We start from the raw sequence: 21240 nt of genomic DNA on the forward strand, positions 1-21240 counted from the left end.
ACACACACACACACATATAAAGCACAAGGGAAAAAAATCACTCCTAATCTAAAAACACAGGGAAAATTACCATTAAGATGTTGGTAAATTCAGACTTTCTAGACTTGCATCTTTTATGTCCCTAATTCTTTAAAATTCCTCTCCCTGGGGGGAGGGTATAGATCAGTGAGTGGTAGAGCACATGCTTAGCATGCATGAGGTCTTGTGTTCAATCCCCAGAACCTCAATTAAAAAATACTAATAATACATAAATAAATAAAGTATATTACAAAAAATTCCTCTCTCCCCCAAAATCCATTTTAAAATGCTGCAACATAAGCCCATTGTAAGGATACACAATATTTAGTCAACTATTCTTTCACTGTTGAATGGAATGCTTCCAACTTTTTACTTGGGGAAAATGACCACACATGTATACAGTATCTGCATGCATTTCTGAGTATTTTTCCAAAGGATATGAACATTTTTTTAAAGTTCTTGAAACTGCTCAATTCCTTTCCAAAAAGGGTAAACCCACGTAGACTCCTGTCAGCACTACAGAAACATATCCATTTCACCAAACACTGCATAGCACTAACTACAGTTTTTCACTCTTCAAAAATCATGTAGGTAGAAAAAAAAAACAATATAAAGATAATAGCTAACATTTAATGAGCACTTACTATAGACACTATGCTATGCACACACTATCTAACTGAATCCTTGCAATGAGGCAGGCTATAACATCCCTCCATCTCACTCAGCAGGAAACAGGCTCCAGGAAGCTAGGTCATCACCCCAGGCTACACAGCCAGGGAGCTTTGAACCAGGATGTGCACCTGGCAGCCTGACCCCACACTATGCCGTGTATCATTACCAGACTTTGCTTATTTGTTCTAATGCTATTCTTTGTTTACTGCAAGACTGAATATTTTTTCCATGGTCTTGTTAACTATCTGCCTTTCCTCTTCTGTTCATTTCCTTCTGGTGGCAGCATTTCTGATGTCTGCATGGCATCAGCAATCCAGGGACTCAGCACCAGCTAGGCAAGAACACACCCAGGGCTGCATGCTAGATAAGCTCCTCTTGTAGCTTTATCAGCCACAGTGGAAACTCCAGGTCACTAGGACAAAACACATCCAGGCGGCTTCTACTGTATACCCCAAATCAGAGCAAACAACTGACTTTCCTTATCCATGGTGACAAGACTGCCCGAGCCCAAGCTCCCATCAAGAGTTCGCAAACCTCTCCCTCCTGGACCCTTCTGAGAGGTGACTGTCCTTAAAAGGGTCCACAATTTAGCGAAGGGAAAGGGCAAAGCCATGTCCAAGTGTTTTTATCAATACCTGTCTTCCAGGCCCAAAAGAACAGTAGGGAGAAAGTCAAGGAACAACAACAGAAGTTGTGGCTAAGATATAGGAGCAACAGGGGATGGCAGTAGGAAGAAAGGTCATAGTAGTGCTGGTAAATGCAGCCCAGAGTGGAAAAATGAGAATGCTTCACACATAGACCAAGGTTAACTGAGGCCACCTGGTGGTGTGAGAGTAGCTCTGCATGCAGACCCTTAAATTTAAACAAATAAAGTAAGTAATAGGAACTAGCTAGAGATTCCTGTCACTTTCGAGCTAGACAGTTTCTTTGAAATCAAAAAGTTCAAACCCTTTATTTAATAACTGGGCCAATTAAGATGCAGGAAGGTGAGCTAACATATCCAAAATCACGGAGTTAGTCAGAGACAGTGCTAAGCTTGGAACCAAGTCTCCCAGCTCCCAGGCCAATTCTTTGAACACTGCCATGTTTCCTTTTTTGTCCTCTAGGTTGCTTTATAGTTTTAACTTAAAAAAAAAAAAAATTTACATAATTTCAAATATTTAGAAAGGTTGCAAGAGTTATACCAAGAATTCCTATAACCCCTTCATCCAGAGTCACCAAATATTAACTTTTTACTATATTTGCTTTATAATTCTCTCTCCTCACCTTAGTTTTCTCTCATACACATACACGTTTTTTTCCCTAAATTTTGAGGGTAAGTCATAGATGCTGTGCCCCTTTACTTCCAAATACTTCCCAGTAGGTCTTTTCTAAGAACTAAGACATTTTCTAACATAACCATAGCATCATTACCAACATCAGGAAATTTAACACTCTTTAATACTATTATCTAATGTATGGATCTTACTCAAAATTTGCCAGTTATCCTATTAATATCCATTAGAGCTAGAGGAAAGAAAACAATTTTTTCTAGCCCTTGACTCAATCTAAGATCACATGTTGCAGTCAGTACTTTTACTCAGAAGTTTCCAATCCACAGAAAAATTGAAAGAATAAATAATTGTACACTCCTCACCAATTGCTATCACTTTGCCAAATTTGCTTTTTTCTCTCTGTGTGCGTCTTTATCAGTGCTAGCCAGAGAACTTCCGCCATAATGAAACATCCCACCTCAGTGCTGTCCAGTACACTGCAATGAGGTACATGTGGCTATTAAGCACTTGAAATAAGGCTAGTGAGATGGAGGATTTGGACTTTAAATCTTATTTAATTTCAATTTTAATGTGAATAGTTCTATGTGGCTATACTGGCTACCCTATTGGATAGTAGAGGATGCACAAAGATATCTATGTCTATATTTGGACACGTATATATACCCACACACACATTTTTTGTAAACCATGTGAAACTAAGTTGTGGACGTTGTGACAGATCAGCCCTAATTCCTCTCAGAACACAACTCTTAAGAATGAGGACACTCTTCCACCTAACTACAGCACATTACACCAAAAAAAAATTTACAGTCACTGCCTCTATCATTTGTTATCCATCCGATGTTCAAATTTCCCCAACTGTTCTGAACATATTTTTATAGCTGTTTTCTCCCTGATCCAGGATCCAAGGAAGATGAACAAATTGTTTTCAGTTGCCGTCTCCTTAATCTTTTAAAATCTAGAATGTGCTCCCTTATTTTACCATGAAAATGATTTTTAAACACTTCTACCAGCTGTCTTATAGAATGCGCCAAATCCTGCATTCTTCTGGTTGTTTCCTCATGGTTAGATTCACATTGAACATTTTTGTCAAGCAAACTAACTACGTAGGTTATGCTGTATATGTACTGTACACCCTAAGCCGTCCTCCTATTAGGGATGCTAATTTTGATCCCTTGGTTAATGTGGGACCTGTCAGGTCAGTCCACTGTAAAGATACGTTTTCCCCTCAGTAATTCATAATTAATAAGCAGGTGTATTTTGAATGTTTCTTATTCTTAAAAGACAAGCCAAAATAAGGGTCTCAGGTTTATCGAGGAAGCTTATTTACTACTGATGAAATATAAATGTCAGTTTCTTATAAATGGAGTCACATCTTCATATAAGATTTAGCTTTTGAAGTCAACAACAAGGTAAAAATCATATATGGCCAAAATTACACCCCTGAAAAGCTCTTAGGAAGGCAACAGAGTAGTCTGACATATTATCCTTCAAGAGGTTCCAAAGAGCCAGCTTTTTGCTCTGCTTGCTGTGTTTTCAGTGTGTCTTGAGTTAAATGTCAGATAAAACAGTTGGCTTAACATTTGAAGGCCTTGGTGTATTTAAAAAGTCTCTTAAAACCCTAGGATTGCACTACAGAAAGGCACAGGGAAATGAGGCAGAGAGAGGGAACAGTATAGCAACAGCTCCCAAATTACACCAGGGGCTCTATCAACGAAATGCGCGGGAGGAAGAACCACTCACACTATTTAAATGGTTATTTCTCTCCTCTTTCTCTCCCACCATATTCCTAGACAGTATTATTGAATCCCTACAGGTTAAATGCATATATATAATGAGATGCACCTGAATTATCAAGTAGCTCTCTCCACCCTAGTAACAAAATACACTCTGGGGAAAGGCAACAGAGAAACCTTTAGAAGTCAGCGCGCGTTCCTGAATAACATGCCCCAAAACACAGACCTCAGGATATCACCACATTCCACGGGCAGGCTTCTGTTTAGACCTCTGCCTGCTAATTATTAAATAAGGCAGTAAAGGCTGCAGTCCCAAGTTCAAAACCCTATCAGTTCACTCTAATCTTTCTCCTTCCTCAGAAGGGCTGGAGTAGCCATGAGACACCAAGAAAAATAATTAAAATAAATTAAATCATAATTTTTTTAAAAATCAATAACTCAGTAAGAAACATTCAAAGAATACGCATGGACAATCCACAGAAAAGGAAAGACAAATTTTCCTTCAACATATAAGACACTAAACATCACTGTAATTAAAGAAATGCAAGGTAAAAGTATGCTGAGGGCACATTTTTTTTTTTACCAACCAGACTGGCAAAGACTAAAAAAAAAAAAAAAGATCTGACAACATGCTGTGTTGGTGAAGATGTGGGGACATGGGCACCCACTGATAATGTAGGTTACCTCCCAGCAGGGGCACTGAGGGGCTGGAGGAAAGGAAAGAATTGTATGTGAGTGTATTAAATAAATGAGTAACACTTATATTTCAAAAATAATAATTTTAAAATTTTGACAAAAGATACAATTTTGCCTCCAGATGACCATGTTGAGAGGCTTGAGCCCAGGCACTGAGTGCCGCTCCCCATCCCAGGGCATCTTTTGGTCCCATGACTCCTCCGCAGAGCTTTAGATGGGGAATCAGGGAAGGTCTTGCAGAAGAGGGTGAGTTTAGGGTACAGACCTAGAGAAAGTAAGGAAGCAGACCAGGTAGATAACTCGGCCAAAAGAGCATTTCACTCAGCAGGAATAGGAGGTGCAAAGGCCCGGTGGTGGAAGTGTGGCCAGTACAGGCAATGAAGAGCAAGGAGGACCATGCGGACCTATGTACAGAGCCAGAGCAGAGTAAATGCGGAACAGGAATGAGGAACGGCAGGGGTCAGAGCCTGTGGGAGCTTTAGCTTGGGCACTGAGTGAGAGGGCGAGTTCTTGATATGTTTGAGCAGAGGAGTGACAAGAGTTGGCTTACATTTAACGATATCACTGGCTGCCGTGTGATCAACAAAATGAAGGAGGGCAAAGGGGAGAAGCCAGGAGCTGCAGGAGGAGGCTATCGCCTTAATCTAGGGTAAGACAACGGCAGCTAGTGGGACGGTGCGGTGGTGAGAAGTGGCTGAATGTTGGAGACACTCTGAAGATGAACATAACAAGATTTGCTAAATGGTTGAATACAGGAGATTGTGAAAAAAAATCAGGAGTTCCAGGTTTGTCACATTTTAGATGTTCACTAAATATTCAAGTGGAGGGGACAAGTGGGCTAGTGGAGTTCGGAGACAAGGCCAGGCTGGAGATCTTGGTATTGGGGGCATATAAAGTGGTATGGTTGGATGAGATCACCAAGAGAACGAGTGTAGATAGAGAAGAGCCCCAGGAAATGAAGGAATTTTTGCCATAAGTTCCTTTCTTCCTTCCTCTTCAAGGATTCCAGCTACAATAGGACAACGCCCTGAGAATGAAGAGTTAGGCTCACAAGCCAAGGTGAGGTATAATTTCACCTCTTCCCTGTAGGTGAGGCTGGACCTCAAATGACAAACAGGTCACACAGTGCCACTCACCTTTCAAAATCAGCTGAGACTTCTCAAAAGGCAGGGCCACTCCTGCCCGGCTGGAGCTGGCAGATGCCATGTCATCACCAGGAAACTGAAAGACAAGCAAAGCAGTGGGTTTAGAGGGCACCTGATAAGAGACTGGGAACCCAATCCAATTTTAATATCTTTGTGTTTAAAGAGGCAAAGCAAGAAAATATAAACATCCAAGCAACCGCGGCGATGATACTTCCGGCGAGTGGTGTTTCTCTCGTAATGACTACTGAACCTGGGCAGGACCTGGACAGGCTAAGGACACGGCACCATTACGTTAAAGTCTTGAGCGGGGACCGCCTAAAATAATAGCTCCGAAAACAAAGTCATAGTTCAACAATTTTTTTAAAAAGTCATATTAATCTAATTTCTTAAACTGGCAAAAGATCTTAATAAACATTTTTCCAGAGAAGATACACAAATGGCCAATAAGCACATGAAATGATTCTTGATTGACATCCTTAGCCAGAAGGCATTCCTGTCACTCCATCTTGGTTAGAAGCAGAAGTCTACCTTGCACTTCGAAGGGATCTTTTGCTCATATATAATTTGTAACATCGTCGTTTGTCATTTGGGAAATATTGGTTGAGTTCTGTAGACATTCCAAATGTTGACACGTTTCATTATACACTATCCAAAAAATGACACTTGTGAATATCACAACTGATCTCAAGACTCTGAGGACTGGGAAGCTGTTAAGCTGTTTGTGGTAGCTGTAAGTGTTCCAAAATTCTAATTTTCACTTAAAAACTCCTATTTTATCATTGGCAACAAACAGTCAGTTGTTTCCTTGAGCTCACTTCACTCATCTTCAGGAAAATGTCCGCTAAATACCCAACTCTATTGACGTTAGTTTGTTGATTTTTTTTTTAAGTAAAAATGGTATTTCATGAAAAACACAACTATCTAATTCAGCTCTCAATGCAAAGAACCATACGAGTACTTTTTCTCAAACAACCATCATACTTCAGCGTGCAGGACAAGTGCTTTCGGCACCTGTTTCAATTTTCCATTTTCATCACCCAGAATATTAAAAAGATGTGTGCACAAGAGTAAAGACTTAATAAAATGAGTACCTTTTACTGCTTCATCAAGCACATTCTTAAGTGAAACTGGCTTTTTCTTCCCTTTTTACTGAGTGTGCAGTGGTGAGAAACACATCACTGCCCTGATGCGGGCTATGGCAGCAACAGTTTCACTCACCCTCTCTTCTGCACCACGAGTGCAAATGTGTCACAGTGGAAAAGGCAGAGTTATTATGAAAACAGTTTTGATCTTGCAAAACCCTAAAAGTCTCAAGGGGCCACCAGGGATCTGAGGGTCACGCTTGAGAACGGCTGCTGTAAAAACAGTATGAGATTCCTATTCTATTCAACACCACTCGCACTTTCTTTCATTCTGTTTGTACCTGATCTCTCCTCCTAACTCCCTGCTCGGAAGAGCTGTTCCAGCCTTAAAACGTGGTTATTAACTCACCATATTACTCAAAGGATGGAAGCTCTTTGTATGAGTTAAATGTGGCTAAGTCACACTGATTTTGACATTTTCCATAGCTCAAGTCAAAGAATTTTATGCTTTGAGATATTAGCCAAAACAAAACAAGATCATCTGCCTTATTTGTAAGACATATCCAGTCCAAAAAAATTTCGAGTGACCCGTTTTTTATCTGGACTAGTCCATAATAGGTATTTTACTTCAAATCTTACATATAGAGTAGAAGTGAAAACTCTAAAAGTATTAGGGGCAACATATTGAAATGCAGTACTGAAACTGTTCTTATCAAGATTTCTAGAGACCAGACCTCCATGCTGTTAAATCCAGTAGTGAATTCTCAATCCTTGTCTTAGATGACCTACCAGCAGCATCTGATGTGATGGCTCGCTCTTTCCTCCCTGAAATACTTTCTTCTCTTGGCTTCCGGGACACCACACCTGCCTGATTTTCTTCCTGCCTCACAGGCTGCTTTTTTTGAGCCTCCTTCATTGGCTCCTTCTCTATTGCTTAACCTCTAACCATCAGAGTGTCCCATAGCTCAAGCTTTGCATGTCTTCCCTTGTTTATCTCAACCTGCCTCATGGATTTAAATACCATGTATCTGCTGACAGTTCCAGATTGGTGTGTCCAGTATGAACCTCACCCTTGAACCTCAGATCCTCTTTGTCTACTGACCAAACTGAGCTTTGATGCGCCCCCTCAGCCATGTCCCTCGGCTTCATGCACCTCAGTTCACAACAACTCCTTCCAACCAGTGGCTCAGGGCCAAAATGCTGGGGCTCATTCCTGCTCCCTCTTTCCCTCTCACACCCCACATCCAACCTGTCAATAAATCCTGTCAGCTCTCCCTTTAAAACAGTTCCAAGCTCAAACATTTCTCTGCACCTCTACTGTCACTGCCTTGGTCTAAAGCATCATCATCTCTTAGCTGGATTATTGTTCTTTCTGCTTCTGCCCTCTGCCTCCTTCAATCTAATGTCCATATTCAGCGAGAGTCATGTTTTTTACATGTAATCAGATCGTATCACTGTGCTGTTCAAAAGCTGGACGCTATCAGCAGCTTCCCATCTACCTCAAAGTCCCTAAAATGACCTTGGAGTACCTACGTGATACACCTGACCTCATCTTCATTTCTCTCCCCACTCACTCCCTACCCCAAAGCTACAAGGGCCTCCTCACTGTTCTTTGAACACGCCAGACATGTTCCCCTATCAGACTTCTACCTCTTGGTTTACAATGCTCTTTCACATATACAACTTACTCCTTCACTGCCTTCAGGCATTTACTCAAATGTTGCTTTCTTAAGGAGCCTTCCATGACCACCCTACCAACCTCATCTCTCCACACACATAGTACCCATCCTTCCCTATTTCACCTTTCCACCTTAGCACTCATCACAGACACGGTTCACATTGTATTGATTCATTTTATTTATTATCTCCCTCCTCTAGTATGTAAGCTCCCTGAGGGCCGAGATGTGTGTCCCATCTCTTAGCCCTGTAGCCTACTGTCTAGAATAGTGCCTGGTTCCTAGTAAGAACTCCGTAAGTATTTATCAAACAAATGAAGAGGAGCATCAATTTTATGAAATTCAAAAGGATGACGTTTTGACTTCCTTAAAGTTTTTTTGGTAAAGCAATAAAGAGATCAATTCTCTTTTACTCACTAAATTAGCAAGAAATTAGACATCTGACAGTAAGTGTTGGTGAGAAGCCTCACACACTTCTGGGGATAGTGCAAATTAGATGGCACCTGGCAATCTCTGGTAGAGTTAAAGATGCATATTTTGTACCTCCCAGGATTCCACTTCTAGGTATGCGCCAGGGGAAAGTCTACCAACAAATGCAGAAGAAGCTATGCTCAAAGATGTTCACGGCAATGTTTATAACAGCAAAAATTTGTAAATAACCTAAATGTCCATCAATGGGTATTGAATGAATTAATTGTGAAATCTTTTTAAAGTGGAATGCTATATAGTTCTTGAAATAGATGAATTCAATCTACATGTACAAACCACAAACTATAATACTAGAACAAGAAAAAGAAACAAAAAAAGCAAGTGGTAGCCTAAGTTTAGTATAATGCCATTGGTATACACTTTAACCAACACAAAATAATTGTTTATCTACTGCCGTGGACACACATAAATGGAAGAAAAATACAGAAGCATGGACAGGAAGGAACCACACCAAGTTTAGGACAGAAGTTACTTGGGGGTAGCAGCAGAGGAGGGAGCAGGGGAACTGAGTAATCAGAGAGACCAAGGGAACTTCAACTGTATGTGCAACATTTCACTTTTTAAAGGAAAAAGTTCTGAAGCGAATATGGCAAAATGTTAATATTCATTAAATCCAGATGGTGGCTTTTGACGACTGCTTGTTATCTTCTTCTCTGAACCACTTCATATGTCTGATCTTTTTCATAATTTAACAATAATTTTACAGGGGAAAAAAGATGATATCTTGAGTAATGAAGGAAAGATTAATGATGATAAATCAAGCCTCAGGGCTTTTAGTAACAGAGGTTAAAGCACTAAAAGCTGGGAATTCATTATTTATAGACTTTAAAAAGAATAATTTAAAAATCTTTTCATCTACTGGGACTCTTTCTCTCCTAAAGAAACTTGACTGAGGGTAGTTTTTAAACTAGCTTGTTCTCTCTGAGCTTTAGCTGTTTTCAGCCTTTGGTCTGAACTCGAGAGAATTCACAAGAATGAACCTCAAAGGCCCTACATGGCCTGTTAAATGGGAGAAAGACCAAACCTCTTGATCTATATACTTCATGGCCCCAAAACAAAATCAATCAGACAAACTCCAAAGAAGGCTCAAACAAAACCAACTGGAAGAGCAGGAGAAACAGAGTAGATAAGACCTCCATGTTTTCTTCCTCCAATGTCTAACAATAACCCATGTTATTTATGTGGGGCTTTGTCTGTCTTTCCAAATCCATTAATAAGATACCACCCTGATACTATAAGACAGTAAAACCTTTCCAAACCATGTATAAAGACAAATAACCATTACTATAGAAGGGGAGTCAGATCCCACCCCAAAGTACCTACAACTTATTAACAATTTCAAAAAGTACAAAATACACATAATTGGAATGCCAGAAAAGAGAACAGAAAATGAAATAATGGCCAAGAATTTCCCCAAATTAACGGCATACACCAAACCATGGATCCAAGAAGCTCAGAGAACATCAAGCAGGATAGATACAAAAAAATCAAAAAATAAATTTAAAAAGGAAGCAAGTCTTTGTGCAGTGAAATATTTAAAGTGTTGAAAGAAAAAAAAAAACCAACCTAGAATTTTGAATCTGATGAAGTTATCCTTCAAAGCGAAGGAGAAAAAAGATTTTCTCAAATAAAAACCGGCCCTGAGGGCAATGTTAAATGAAGGTCCACCCACTGCCCTCTTTATACAGTAGGAGACTGATACACAGGGAAAGAGCACTGCAGGGAGGGGATGCCAAATAGGAAACAAACAAGAGAACCATAGAGGTGACAAGTGGTATGGAGAAAAACAAAACAGTGAAGGAGGATAAGAATTTGGGGTGGGGGTTGGAAGGAGAAATTTTAGAAGTTGTGGACAAGGAAAGTCTCATGGAGAAGGTGAATTCTGAGCAAAGATCTGAAGAAGGTGAAGGAGGGAATTGAGGGTATCTGCGTTAGAACACTCCACACAGGTAAGAGGGCAAGAGTAAAAGCTCTGGAGATGGTTGCGCGTTTTGGGAGTAGAAGGAAGGGGGCCAGAGTAGCTGGAGGGCAGTGAAAGAGGAGGAGGAGGACAGCGATAAGAGATGCAACTGAATTTATCTTGTTAGGCAAATTACCCTTAATGAAATATGAAACGCCTTGGAGCACTGGTTCTCAATTCTTTCTGCACATATGAATTATGTGGAGAACATTAAAAAAAAATCCACTGACAACCAAACCTCAACCTCAGATATTCTTTTTTTTTTTTTTTTTACAGTTTATAATAATATATACTTTGGGTCTTAAGTATAAAGTCTTTTTTCTTTGACACAGCATCAGCATATATACTAATATGCCAACATATATGTTCAAGAGAATCTCACTCGATTGTTCTAGAGTTGGGTGGGGACAGTTGTGTTATTTAAAAGTTACCCAGATGATCTCAAAATGAAGTTGGGGTGAGAAGAACTGGATTAGTGTTACTGAACCAGGTGATACCTCAACTAATTTGACTGCACTGAAGGAAGTACTTTAGCTCTATCAGAATGTTCAAGGTGAAACTAAAATTATGCAAATAAAAAAAGCAGATGAAAAAATAAGGCAATATATAACTCTAGGAACAGAATGAAGGAGCTGTGTCAGGAATGTTTCCCAAGGAGACTATTGTACCAACTTCGTTGATACCAACTTTTCCCCTAAAGGAAATTTCAGGGGCTCTCAATAAACATGACAGACTATACACGTATTTATCTCGGCTCCCTTCTCAAACTCCATCAAAATTGCAGGAAAGAAACCCCCAAAATATCAACCCACTGAAAAAGAATGGAAAAGGAGAGGACAGAGATGGCAGCAACATTTTGGAAAGTGGAAAGTGAGTTGAAACTGAAACCTAACTGCCTGTGATGGGGGGGAGTGGGGCTAAAAATAGGAGGACTAGTCAAAGTCTGTATGGAAAAGAGCCCCAGACTTCCGTCACCATCTAGCTCAGCTAGGCAGTTACCTCTCCCTAATCTCAAACAAGAGAGTTAAACTTTAGTCTCTGGATAGGTTAAACCAGACCTGAGAACATCAAGCATAGCTGAGGGTGGGGATAAGGCACCATATGAGGATCCAAGGAGATAAGAGAAAGTCTACGAGGTCACTGTCTCCCAGCTTCACTCACTTTCCCTCATCTGGATCCGAGCACACTTAAATACACACAACTCTTTGAAGAGAGCCTCAGACATAAAAGCCAGGTATCAAAACAAAGAGAAAAGAACTCAATTGATAAGCTGATCCTAAAATTCATAAGAAAATGCAAGAGACCCAGAATGGCCAAAACAATCTTGAAAAAGAAGAAAATTGGAGGCTTTGTACTTTCTAATTTCAAATTTTACTCAAAATCCACAGTAATCAAGACTGTGTGGTACTGGTACAAGGACAGATGTATAGAACAACGGGAGAGAATTGCGAGTCCAAATACAAACCCACACTGATGTTCAATTGATTTTAGACAAGACTGCAACACAATTCAATGGGAAAAGAATAAGTCTTTTCAGCAAACGGTGCTGGGACAACTGGATATCCATGTGTAAATGAATGAAGTTGGATCCCTACCTCATACATCAGACAAAAATGAACTCAAAATGGATCAAAGACCAAAATACAGGAGCAACCCTCTAAAACTCTTAGAAGAAACCACAGGTATAAATCTATACTAGGTATAAATTTATATTAAGAGATGGTTTCTTAGATGATAGGAAAGGCACAAACAACGGAAGAAAAACTAGATAAACGTGACTTCATCAAAAATTAAAGACTTCTGTGCTTCAAAGGACACCATCAAGAAAGTGAAAAGACAATCAACAGAATGAAAGAAAATATTTACAAATCACATATTCATAAAAGACTTGTATTCAGAATACATGAAGAACTTTTACAACTCAACAGTGAAAAGACAAATAATCCAACTAAGACAAAAATGGGCAAAGGATCTAAAAAGAACTTTCTCCAAAGAATATATATAAATAAACAGTAAGCATATGAAAAGATGTTCAACACCATTAGTCACTAGAGAAATGGAAAATAAAACCACAATGAGATACCACTTTACACAAACCAAAATGGCCAAAATCAAAAAACATACAGTAACAAGTTTTGGTGAGAACTTGGACAAACTGGAATCTTTATACATTGCTTGCAAGCAGCTTTGGAGGAGCTTGGCAGTTCCTCAAAAAGTTAAACACTGAATTACCATAAGGCCCAGCAATTCCATTTCCAGGTATATACCCAAAATAACTGAAACATGTGTCTACACAAAAATATGTACACTAATGTTCACAGCTGAATTATTTGTAATAGCCAAAAAGTGGAAACAATCCAAATGTCTATCAACTGATAAATGGATAAATAAAATGTAATCTATCAATACAATGGAATATTATTTGGCCATGAAAAGGAATGAAGTAGTTTCACGCTGCAATATGGATGAAACTTGAAGACATGCTAAGTGAAAGAAGCTAGACCAAAAGGCCCAATTATATGATTTCATTTATATGAAATATCTACAGTAGGCAAATCCATTAAAACAGAAAGTAGAATAATGGTTACCCAGGGATGAGGATTGAGTACAGGGGTACAGGTTTTCTTTTTGGGCGATAAAATGGGGTGAGAAAATGTTCTGGAATTGGATAGTGGTGATGATGGCACAACTTTGTGAAAAATACTAAAATCCACAGAATTGAACACGTCAAAATGTTGAATTTTAAAATATGTGAATTGTATCTCAATTTTAAAAACTCAGTTAAATGTAGCTGAGGTCAAAGAAAGTCTCAAAACAATTCAGACAGATAAGAGAAAATATTGCACCCATGAAACAAGAACAGAATGTAATTTTAAAAGAAGGAAGGGAGGGAGGGAGATTGGTTGGTTGGTTGATTCACAGAACAAGAAAACGCTCTTGGAAAGGACAGTTCTGATAGCAGAAACGAAGCTGATAAAGTGAGGATATATTCTAAAAAGTAGAACAAGAATAAAAATAAGATGGTAAATAGGAGAGAAAAGACTTTTGTTAAAATAGTGGATTTGTTTAAAATGTCCAATGTCTGACTTACTAGAGTAAGTCCAGAAATAGAAAAGAGAAAAAAAGAGAACATCATCAAAGAAATATTACAGATTCATCTTAAGCTGAAGAATATTAATTTCTAGACAAAAAGAATCCAGTTGAGTGGCCAGAACAATGTATGGAAAAAAGAAACACACACCAAGGCACGATATCATTAAAGTTCAGAACATGAGAACAAAGGGTGTATCAGCTTCCAGTCACCTTAACAGAGAACAGGAATCTGCATGGCATCAGACCTCTCAACAGTAACACTGGCTACTAGAAGACCATGCAATGCTTTCCAATCTCAGATAAAATTATTGACAATCTACAATTCTATAACCAAGGAAACCAACAATCAAGTATGACAGGAAAACAATGACGTTTTCAGATTTGTAACGTCTCAAAAAAAATGCTTACAAAGCTCATTTTCTCAGGAAGCTACTGCAAGATGTGCTCCAGGGGAGTAAATGAGAAAGTTGGAGTCTAGTGGGTATTCACATGAGAGAGGCAAAAGGACCTCCCAGATTGACGGTGAACAGAAATCCCAAAGTATTACTGTGCGTTAGCCTGGAGAGCAACCAGTCCCGATTAGAGTTTATAAGAAGTGTCATCTCTAGACGAAAGAAAGAAAATGGCCAAAATAGATTACACGAGGCATCTGACTGCACTGAAACTAGTATTATTTTAGCTCTATCAGAATGTTTGGTGCTCAACTAGTAATATATACAAAGAAAATTATGCAAACAAAAAAAATCAGGAAATATGCAACTCTAATAAAAACAAAAGCTGTATGAGAAAGGAAATGTAGTCCTAATAAACTGTGTGTCTCAGCAGTGAATATCTATAATCATAATAGCATGAACAATATCCAGAGAAAACTCTAATTCGAAAAGATACATGCACCCCAATGTTTATAGCAGCACTGTTGACATAGCCAAGACATGGAAGTAACCTAAATGTCCATCGACAGATGACTGGATAAAGAAGATGTGATACATATATATATATGTATAGACACACACATATACATACAATGGAATATTACTCGGCCATTAAAAAGAATGAAATATGCCATATGCAGCAACATGGATGGACCTTGAGATTATCATACTAAATGAAGTTAAGTCAGACAGAGAAAGAGAAATATCATTTATATGTGGAATTTTAAAAGATGACTTATTTACAAAACAGAAACAGATTCACAGACAGAGAAAACAAACTTATGGTTACCAAAGGCGAAAGGGTGTGAGAAGGGATAAATTAGGAGTTTGGGATTAGCAGATACAAACTACTATATATAAAATAGATATACAACTAGGTCCTACTGTATAGCACAGGGGTCTAGGGAACTATATTCAACCACTTGTAATAACGTATAATGATAAAGAATATATATGTGTATAAGTGAAACACAGTGCTGTACACCAGAAACTAACACATTATAAATCAACTATACTTCAATTTTTAAAAAAGTAATAGCATGAACAGTTTAATCAAAATGTGATATGGTTGTAATCAGAAGTGGGTGTTTGTAGAGACTGGCCAGAGAGCTAAATCTTCACCTTCAGGGGTTAAAAGACAATAGATAAAACTCACGAGCTAAGAAATGAGGGTATAAGGATACCACTTAGAGGTGCAGAAGTCAATACCAGAAAAGAGCTCTAAGAGTCAAAAGTCACTGACTCTATAGAATAAGAATCAAGAAGAAAAAGGAGTGAATCAAGGAACTGCTGTTGTACTGTAAGCCAAGAATGCTATTTGACTTTCCCAACTTAAGTGTATGCATTATTTGGGGTATAAATAAAATTTAAATTCAAGAAAGGAAAAGGGTTCTCTTCAAATCAGGTCATGAGATGATGTCCTTATTTCATTTTTATAAAAGCATCCCATCTACATTTAATTACTGTAGTGAGCTGAATGGTAGACCCCAAAAGATATACCTAAGGGCTAACCCCCTTGGAACCTGTGAATGTGGCCTTATTTGGAAATAAGGTCCTTGTAGATGTGATTAACCTAAAGATCTCAAGATGAGATCATCCTGGATTTAGGATGGGCCCAGCATCCTTATGGGAGACAGAGAGAAGAGACACAGGGGAGAAGGCAAGGAAGACTGGGGCAGAGATTGGAGTCACACAACCCCAAGCCCACAAATGCCTGGAGCCACAGGACTCTTCCCTAAAGCGCAGAGGGGTGTCGCCCCCGCTCACATAGCTGACACCTTGATTTTGGACTTCTGGCCTCCGAAACAATAAAGGAACAAATGCCTGTTGTTTTAAAAATCAAGCTTGTGCTAATTTGTTACACATATAAAGAGTTGGAAATTAACTCCATGAGCAACAAAGGTTTTTAGAAGATATGGATTTTATCAGGTCAGGCTGAAACTGGAAGTCCTCTTCCAACAACACAACCTGGGGGGACCCAACTCCTATGTCCACCTGGACTCAGGCCCCACTGGAACTTCCCTCAAGAAATAACCCCAGCAGTCACAGGCGGCATGGTCTTGCTGAAATTGTCATGTTTCTTAATTGTGATTCCAGACACAAAACAGAATCCTAAATGTACAATTATGTTTTACTATTTTTTATAAAAAGAATATTTCTCATGCTCTATTCAAAACAACTTGTTGATGCCACTACTAGCACAACAATTGATTATCTTTTGAAAATATAAGAATACTCTGCCTTAATAACAAGTGACAGGATAAAGTAAAAACGGCTACAGTAGAAAAGTAACAGGCAGCCTCTCTCTGGTCTTCACATGACAGCTTTACCATCCTCTTCCTCCTCTTTACCTCTCTTTGCCTTTCTACTTTGCTAGCTCTTCCTGCCCCGTGATTTCTTCCTTTTTCCTACTGTGCGCCTACCTGGGTACCAGTGTTGGGCTCACAATCTAAAGAGTAACCACCCTCAGTTCAGAGTTCATCTGTGGTACAACCTGAACTCTCAGCTGCCGGGGCTTATCAGCTCTGCCCCAAAGGAAGAAACAGTGCCGTTACACTGATAACTCTTGAAAAAGACACTCAAAAAAAAAAAAAGAAAGAAAGAAGAAAAAGGTAACTTTCTTTGCCTATAAACCACTGGCTGTTCAAAGAAACTACTCACTAGGGGAGTAATTCTTGAGTCCTTATTAGTGAAATCAAACATCTCGAGGTCCACCTCCTGGTTCAGTTTCCTAAGACATCCAGAAAGACAACCAAGATGTATCACAGTCCTTTTTGGTTAAAATACTTGAAATACCTGAGATCAAAAAAGCAGGGAGAATTTTTTTTTAACATGTTCAATAGGGAACAGTTGAGGAAGCTGAATAACATGTGGCAGGCAGGAAAAAAAGGATGGCGGCTGCTGTCACCTGCACCAAAATCTTAACCTCCACACAATGCAGAGGAGAGGATGTGTGTTTGATTCTTTTTTATATTTTATTTTTGTTGAAATATAATTCACATGCCGTAAGTTCACCTTTTTAAAGCACACGATTTGGTGGGTTTTAGTATATTCACTGGGTTGTACAACTATTACTGCTATCAAATTCTGGAACATTTTCATCACCCCAAAAGAAATCTCATACCCGTTAACGGTCACTCCTCATTCCTCTTTGTTCCCCAGCCCCCAGTCACTAATCTACTCTCTGTCTCTGTGGATCTGCCTTTTCTGGACATTTCAAATAAATGGAATCATACATCATGTGGTCTTTTGCAGCTGGCTTCTTTCACTTAGCATAATGTTTTCCAGGTTCACCCACACTGTAGCATGCATCAGTATTTCATACCTTTTCCTAGCTGAATAATATTCCATTGTATGGATAGCCACATTTTGTTTATTCTTTCATCAGTCAATGGACAACCCAACTTTTGTGTTATTAGGACAGGTTGATTCTTGAAGCCAGGAAACTGTAACAGTCAACGGCACCTTTAGCAGGAAGGCAAGCAACCTTCTGACTGGACCTCTTTCAGACCCTGTTGATTCACCCTGTCCAGTCCTGAGCCAGGGTCAGTCTTTCAACAGCTGTTCATAGAACCCAGTCTGGGCTGGGCCCTGGAAATACAGAGGAGAATGCCATCGGGCCCCTACCCTCTAGGAGCTCAGGTACCTTGCTCTAAGAGACCCCCATTAAATAAATCCTTGAAGAGCTTTTTGTGGGAGAAAGCAATCACATGTCTGACTTCACAAGTGACAGCTTTTGCAACACCTGAAGTAGCTGATTATCTGTATCACCTGACTTCAGCAAGAACCTTTCAAACCAGTCAATCTTTTGGAGACAAATAGGCTTGACCACTCACGAGCCAATGAGTGGCACTGAACAAATTACTTATCCTCTCTAAATTTCAGTTTCCTTATCTGTGACATGAACCTAATAACAGCACCCACCTTATAAGATTACTGCAGGGAACAGATGAGTTCAGGTAAAGCAGCTGGCACGTGCTACATGTTCTTTAAGTATTAACTACAAGCTAAACTTGTTCTTCTTGATGCTGAAATTTTAGGCTCTGAGATGCCTGACATTCTTGACCCAACTTCAAGTCAAGAAGCCACTGAACACTGATCTTGAGACCTGTGGACCTGTGTGGCAGATGAGCCACGGAAGAGCAAAACCTACTTACCAGCACCAAACTTTTCCTTCTAATTAGCCTGCTGTAGAAATAGGCAGAGCTTCTAATTTATAAGTATAGATCCACCCTGCATTCACGTCTCAAAGATGTGGATGAGAAAGGTCTGCTCAAAAGATTCCTCCTTTCCTTCACACGCTCACAGTTTTCCGGTTCTTTCCAACACTAATGTTTCTTTCTTGGCCTCCTTCCTCTGTCCTGCATAGAATTACCATCCATTCTCCCAAGGCCCATACTGAAAAACAATCAAATGGAGTTGAACTTGGCCAAAGGACATCCGTACGAAGACCAAGCACATAAAAAGAGGGGGAGGGACAAGGGAGATCGTATCGTTGGAAGCACAGTGGAATTATAAACTAGTAATAAAAGAAACTGGAAAACAGTTCCAATGACAAAACAGAAACAAAGGCATGGATAACAAAGAGGAAGAGGACCTACCCTAGGTCAGGGGCTACCAAGTCTTGGTATTCAGTAGTTTCCTAAAAGTAGTTACTAACAACCTGACTTACATCACTGAATGTCCATTTTCAAGCTGCGGGGGAGAGGCAGGAGCAGGGGACTGCAACCTTCCAAAAAAGAGTCAGCTGGTTCTTTTTAAGTGAAACAAGATCTTCCCTTTTGTCCCTACCTCTCAGAAATCCTGGAGTCTTTGATAATCTGAAGCGACTTAAAGTCATGCAAAAGCAGCTCACTGATTTGATTCCAGTGGAAGTTGATGCTTATGCACCTACTACTGCACATCTTCCGGAAAGAAGCATCAGATCTGGACTCAGAGGACCGATTCAAATCCCAGCTCCTCCATGTCTTAGCTACATGACCTCACAAGGGTCACTTCACCTCAGTGAGGTTCTGTTTGTTTTAAATCTATAAAACAGCGGGATGCCTCACAACAACCTGCATTCAGTACATGTCAGGTAGAACCAATATTTTAAACATTAAAAACCCATTACCCACAAGGAACTATATTCAATACCTTGTAATAACCTATGATGGAAAAGAACCTGAAAAAGTATATATATATGAATCACTTTATTAGGTACCTGAAACACTACAAATCAACTATACTTCAATTAAAAAAAGGCATGCCAAAAAAAAAAAAAAAAGACCCCATTACCCATCATTCCAGGCTCCATCCTTCTTCGAGATGTCTAAATTGGTTGCCAACCCAGAAAGCCCAACTAATTCCAGAAACTGATTTCAGCGGCCCTACAGAGATGCACGCTTAGAAGAGTAGCCTCCTCAGGAAAAAAGAAACCCATTAGCCTGTGGTTTTCAAAAGGGTCATTAAATGAAAAGTGAAAAGGAGAGAAAACTAAGTTCCCTGAGACAGACTACAATGCTTTCCTATACTTAAAAATAACTACTGGTGTAATAGGATAAACTGAGATTTCTGTTTCAAAATTTACCTTCTAGCAAGAAGCAAGCCTCTTGGATACATATTCCCATCATGCCCTAAGTGACCTTGCCTGGTCTCTTAACTCTAAATACCATCCTCATGCTAATCGCTTCCACATGGACACCCCCAGCCCAGGCCCGGCTCCAGACTTCCTTCGAAGTGCCCACGACACCTTCACCTGGATTTCTGCGAGGCATTTTACAATCAACGTGAACAAAACTGAGCCCCAGCCCAGCTCTCTTGCAGTCTTCCCATTGCAGTGAATGACAACTCCATTCCTTGCTGTTCACACCAAAGTTGGCGGAGTCATCGGTGCCTCCTTTCTTCCACTCACATCCCACCTCCACACACCCGGCTGGCTGTATACTTCAATATATACCCAGGGCCCAACCGCTCCTCACCATCTCCATCACCAGCACCCGACCCATCCTTCACCTGGATCCTGGCAACAGCCTCTGAACTTGTCTCCCTGCTTCTACCTTTATCCTCTTCACTCTCTCCACAACCGGAATGAGCTTGTTAAAAGGCAGGATGAAGGGGGAGGGTAGAGCTCAGTCGTAAAGCACATGCTTAGCATGCACGATAGGAGGTCCTGGGTTCAATCTCCAGTGCCTCCATTAAAAAAAAATTTTTTTCAATACATAAATAAACCTAATTACCTCCCCCCCTCAAAAAAAAAAGAAGGCAGGATGAATCATGTTGATTCCACTTCTCAAAACCCTCTAGTGGCCTCAGCTCACTAAGTGAAAATCAGCATTCTCACAATGGCCCACAATCTCTCCCCTTACCCCCAACACCTCTCTGACCTCATCCTCTCCATCCCCTCTTACTCACACCCCTCCAGCCACACTGGCCTCCAGGCTGATCCACCAACCTGCTGAATGTACCATTCCCTCTGCCTGGACCGCTATGTCCCCATTTAGCCACACAGCTCCTTCTCTCACCTTCAGATCTTCACTCAACCACCAACTTCTCAGAAAGACTTTCTAAGGACCCTATACAAAACTACAACCCCCCACTGACACGCCACATCCTGCCTCCCGCCATAATGTGCAGTCTACCTGGTTGTTTTGTTTATTGTGCCTTTCCCCACTAAAATTTAAGATCCACAAGCACAGGACTTTTTGCCTTCCTTATGTACTACATTCCTTGGTGTTTAGGACAGTACTGTCCCATATAATTTTTAATTTTCTAGGAAACATTTTTAAAACATTTAAAAAGAAACAGGAAATTTCAATTCTATTGTATCTAATTCAATAAACTTAAATGTTATCATTTACAGCATATATTTATACTATCATTTATTATTAAAAGAGTCAATGAGATATTTTACCTTTTTTTTTTCATACTAAGTCTTCAGAAAGCTGGTGTGTATTTTATACTCATAGCCTATCTCTAGTGCTCAACAG

General features: G+C 39.7%; 1 protein-coding gene across 2 annotated transcripts in view; it reads right to left on the reverse strand.

The window, feature by feature from the left end:
- WWP2 (WW domain containing E3 ubiquitin protein ligase 2) overlaps positions 1–21240 on the reverse strand; it is a 118239-nt gene that overhangs the window by 94843 nt on the left and 2156 nt on the right. For both annotated transcript variants that reach the window (XM_074370507.1, XM_010960587.3), the window contains exon 2: positions 5533–5617. In XM_074370507.1, coding sequence (XP_074226608.1) covers positions 5533–5602 — 70 coding nt within the window. In that variant the 5' untranslated portion in view covers positions 5603–5617. The remainder of the gene's footprint in view (positions 1–5532; positions 5618–21240) is intronic.

Source organism: Camelus bactrianus, chromosome 9 (genome assembly GCF_048773025.1).
Source record: "Camelus bactrianus isolate YW-2024 breed Bactrian camel chromosome 9, ASM4877302v1, whole genome shotgun sequence".
In the NCBI taxonomy this organism is placed as follows: Eukaryota; Metazoa; Chordata; class Mammalia; order Artiodactyla; family Camelidae; genus Camelus; species Camelus bactrianus.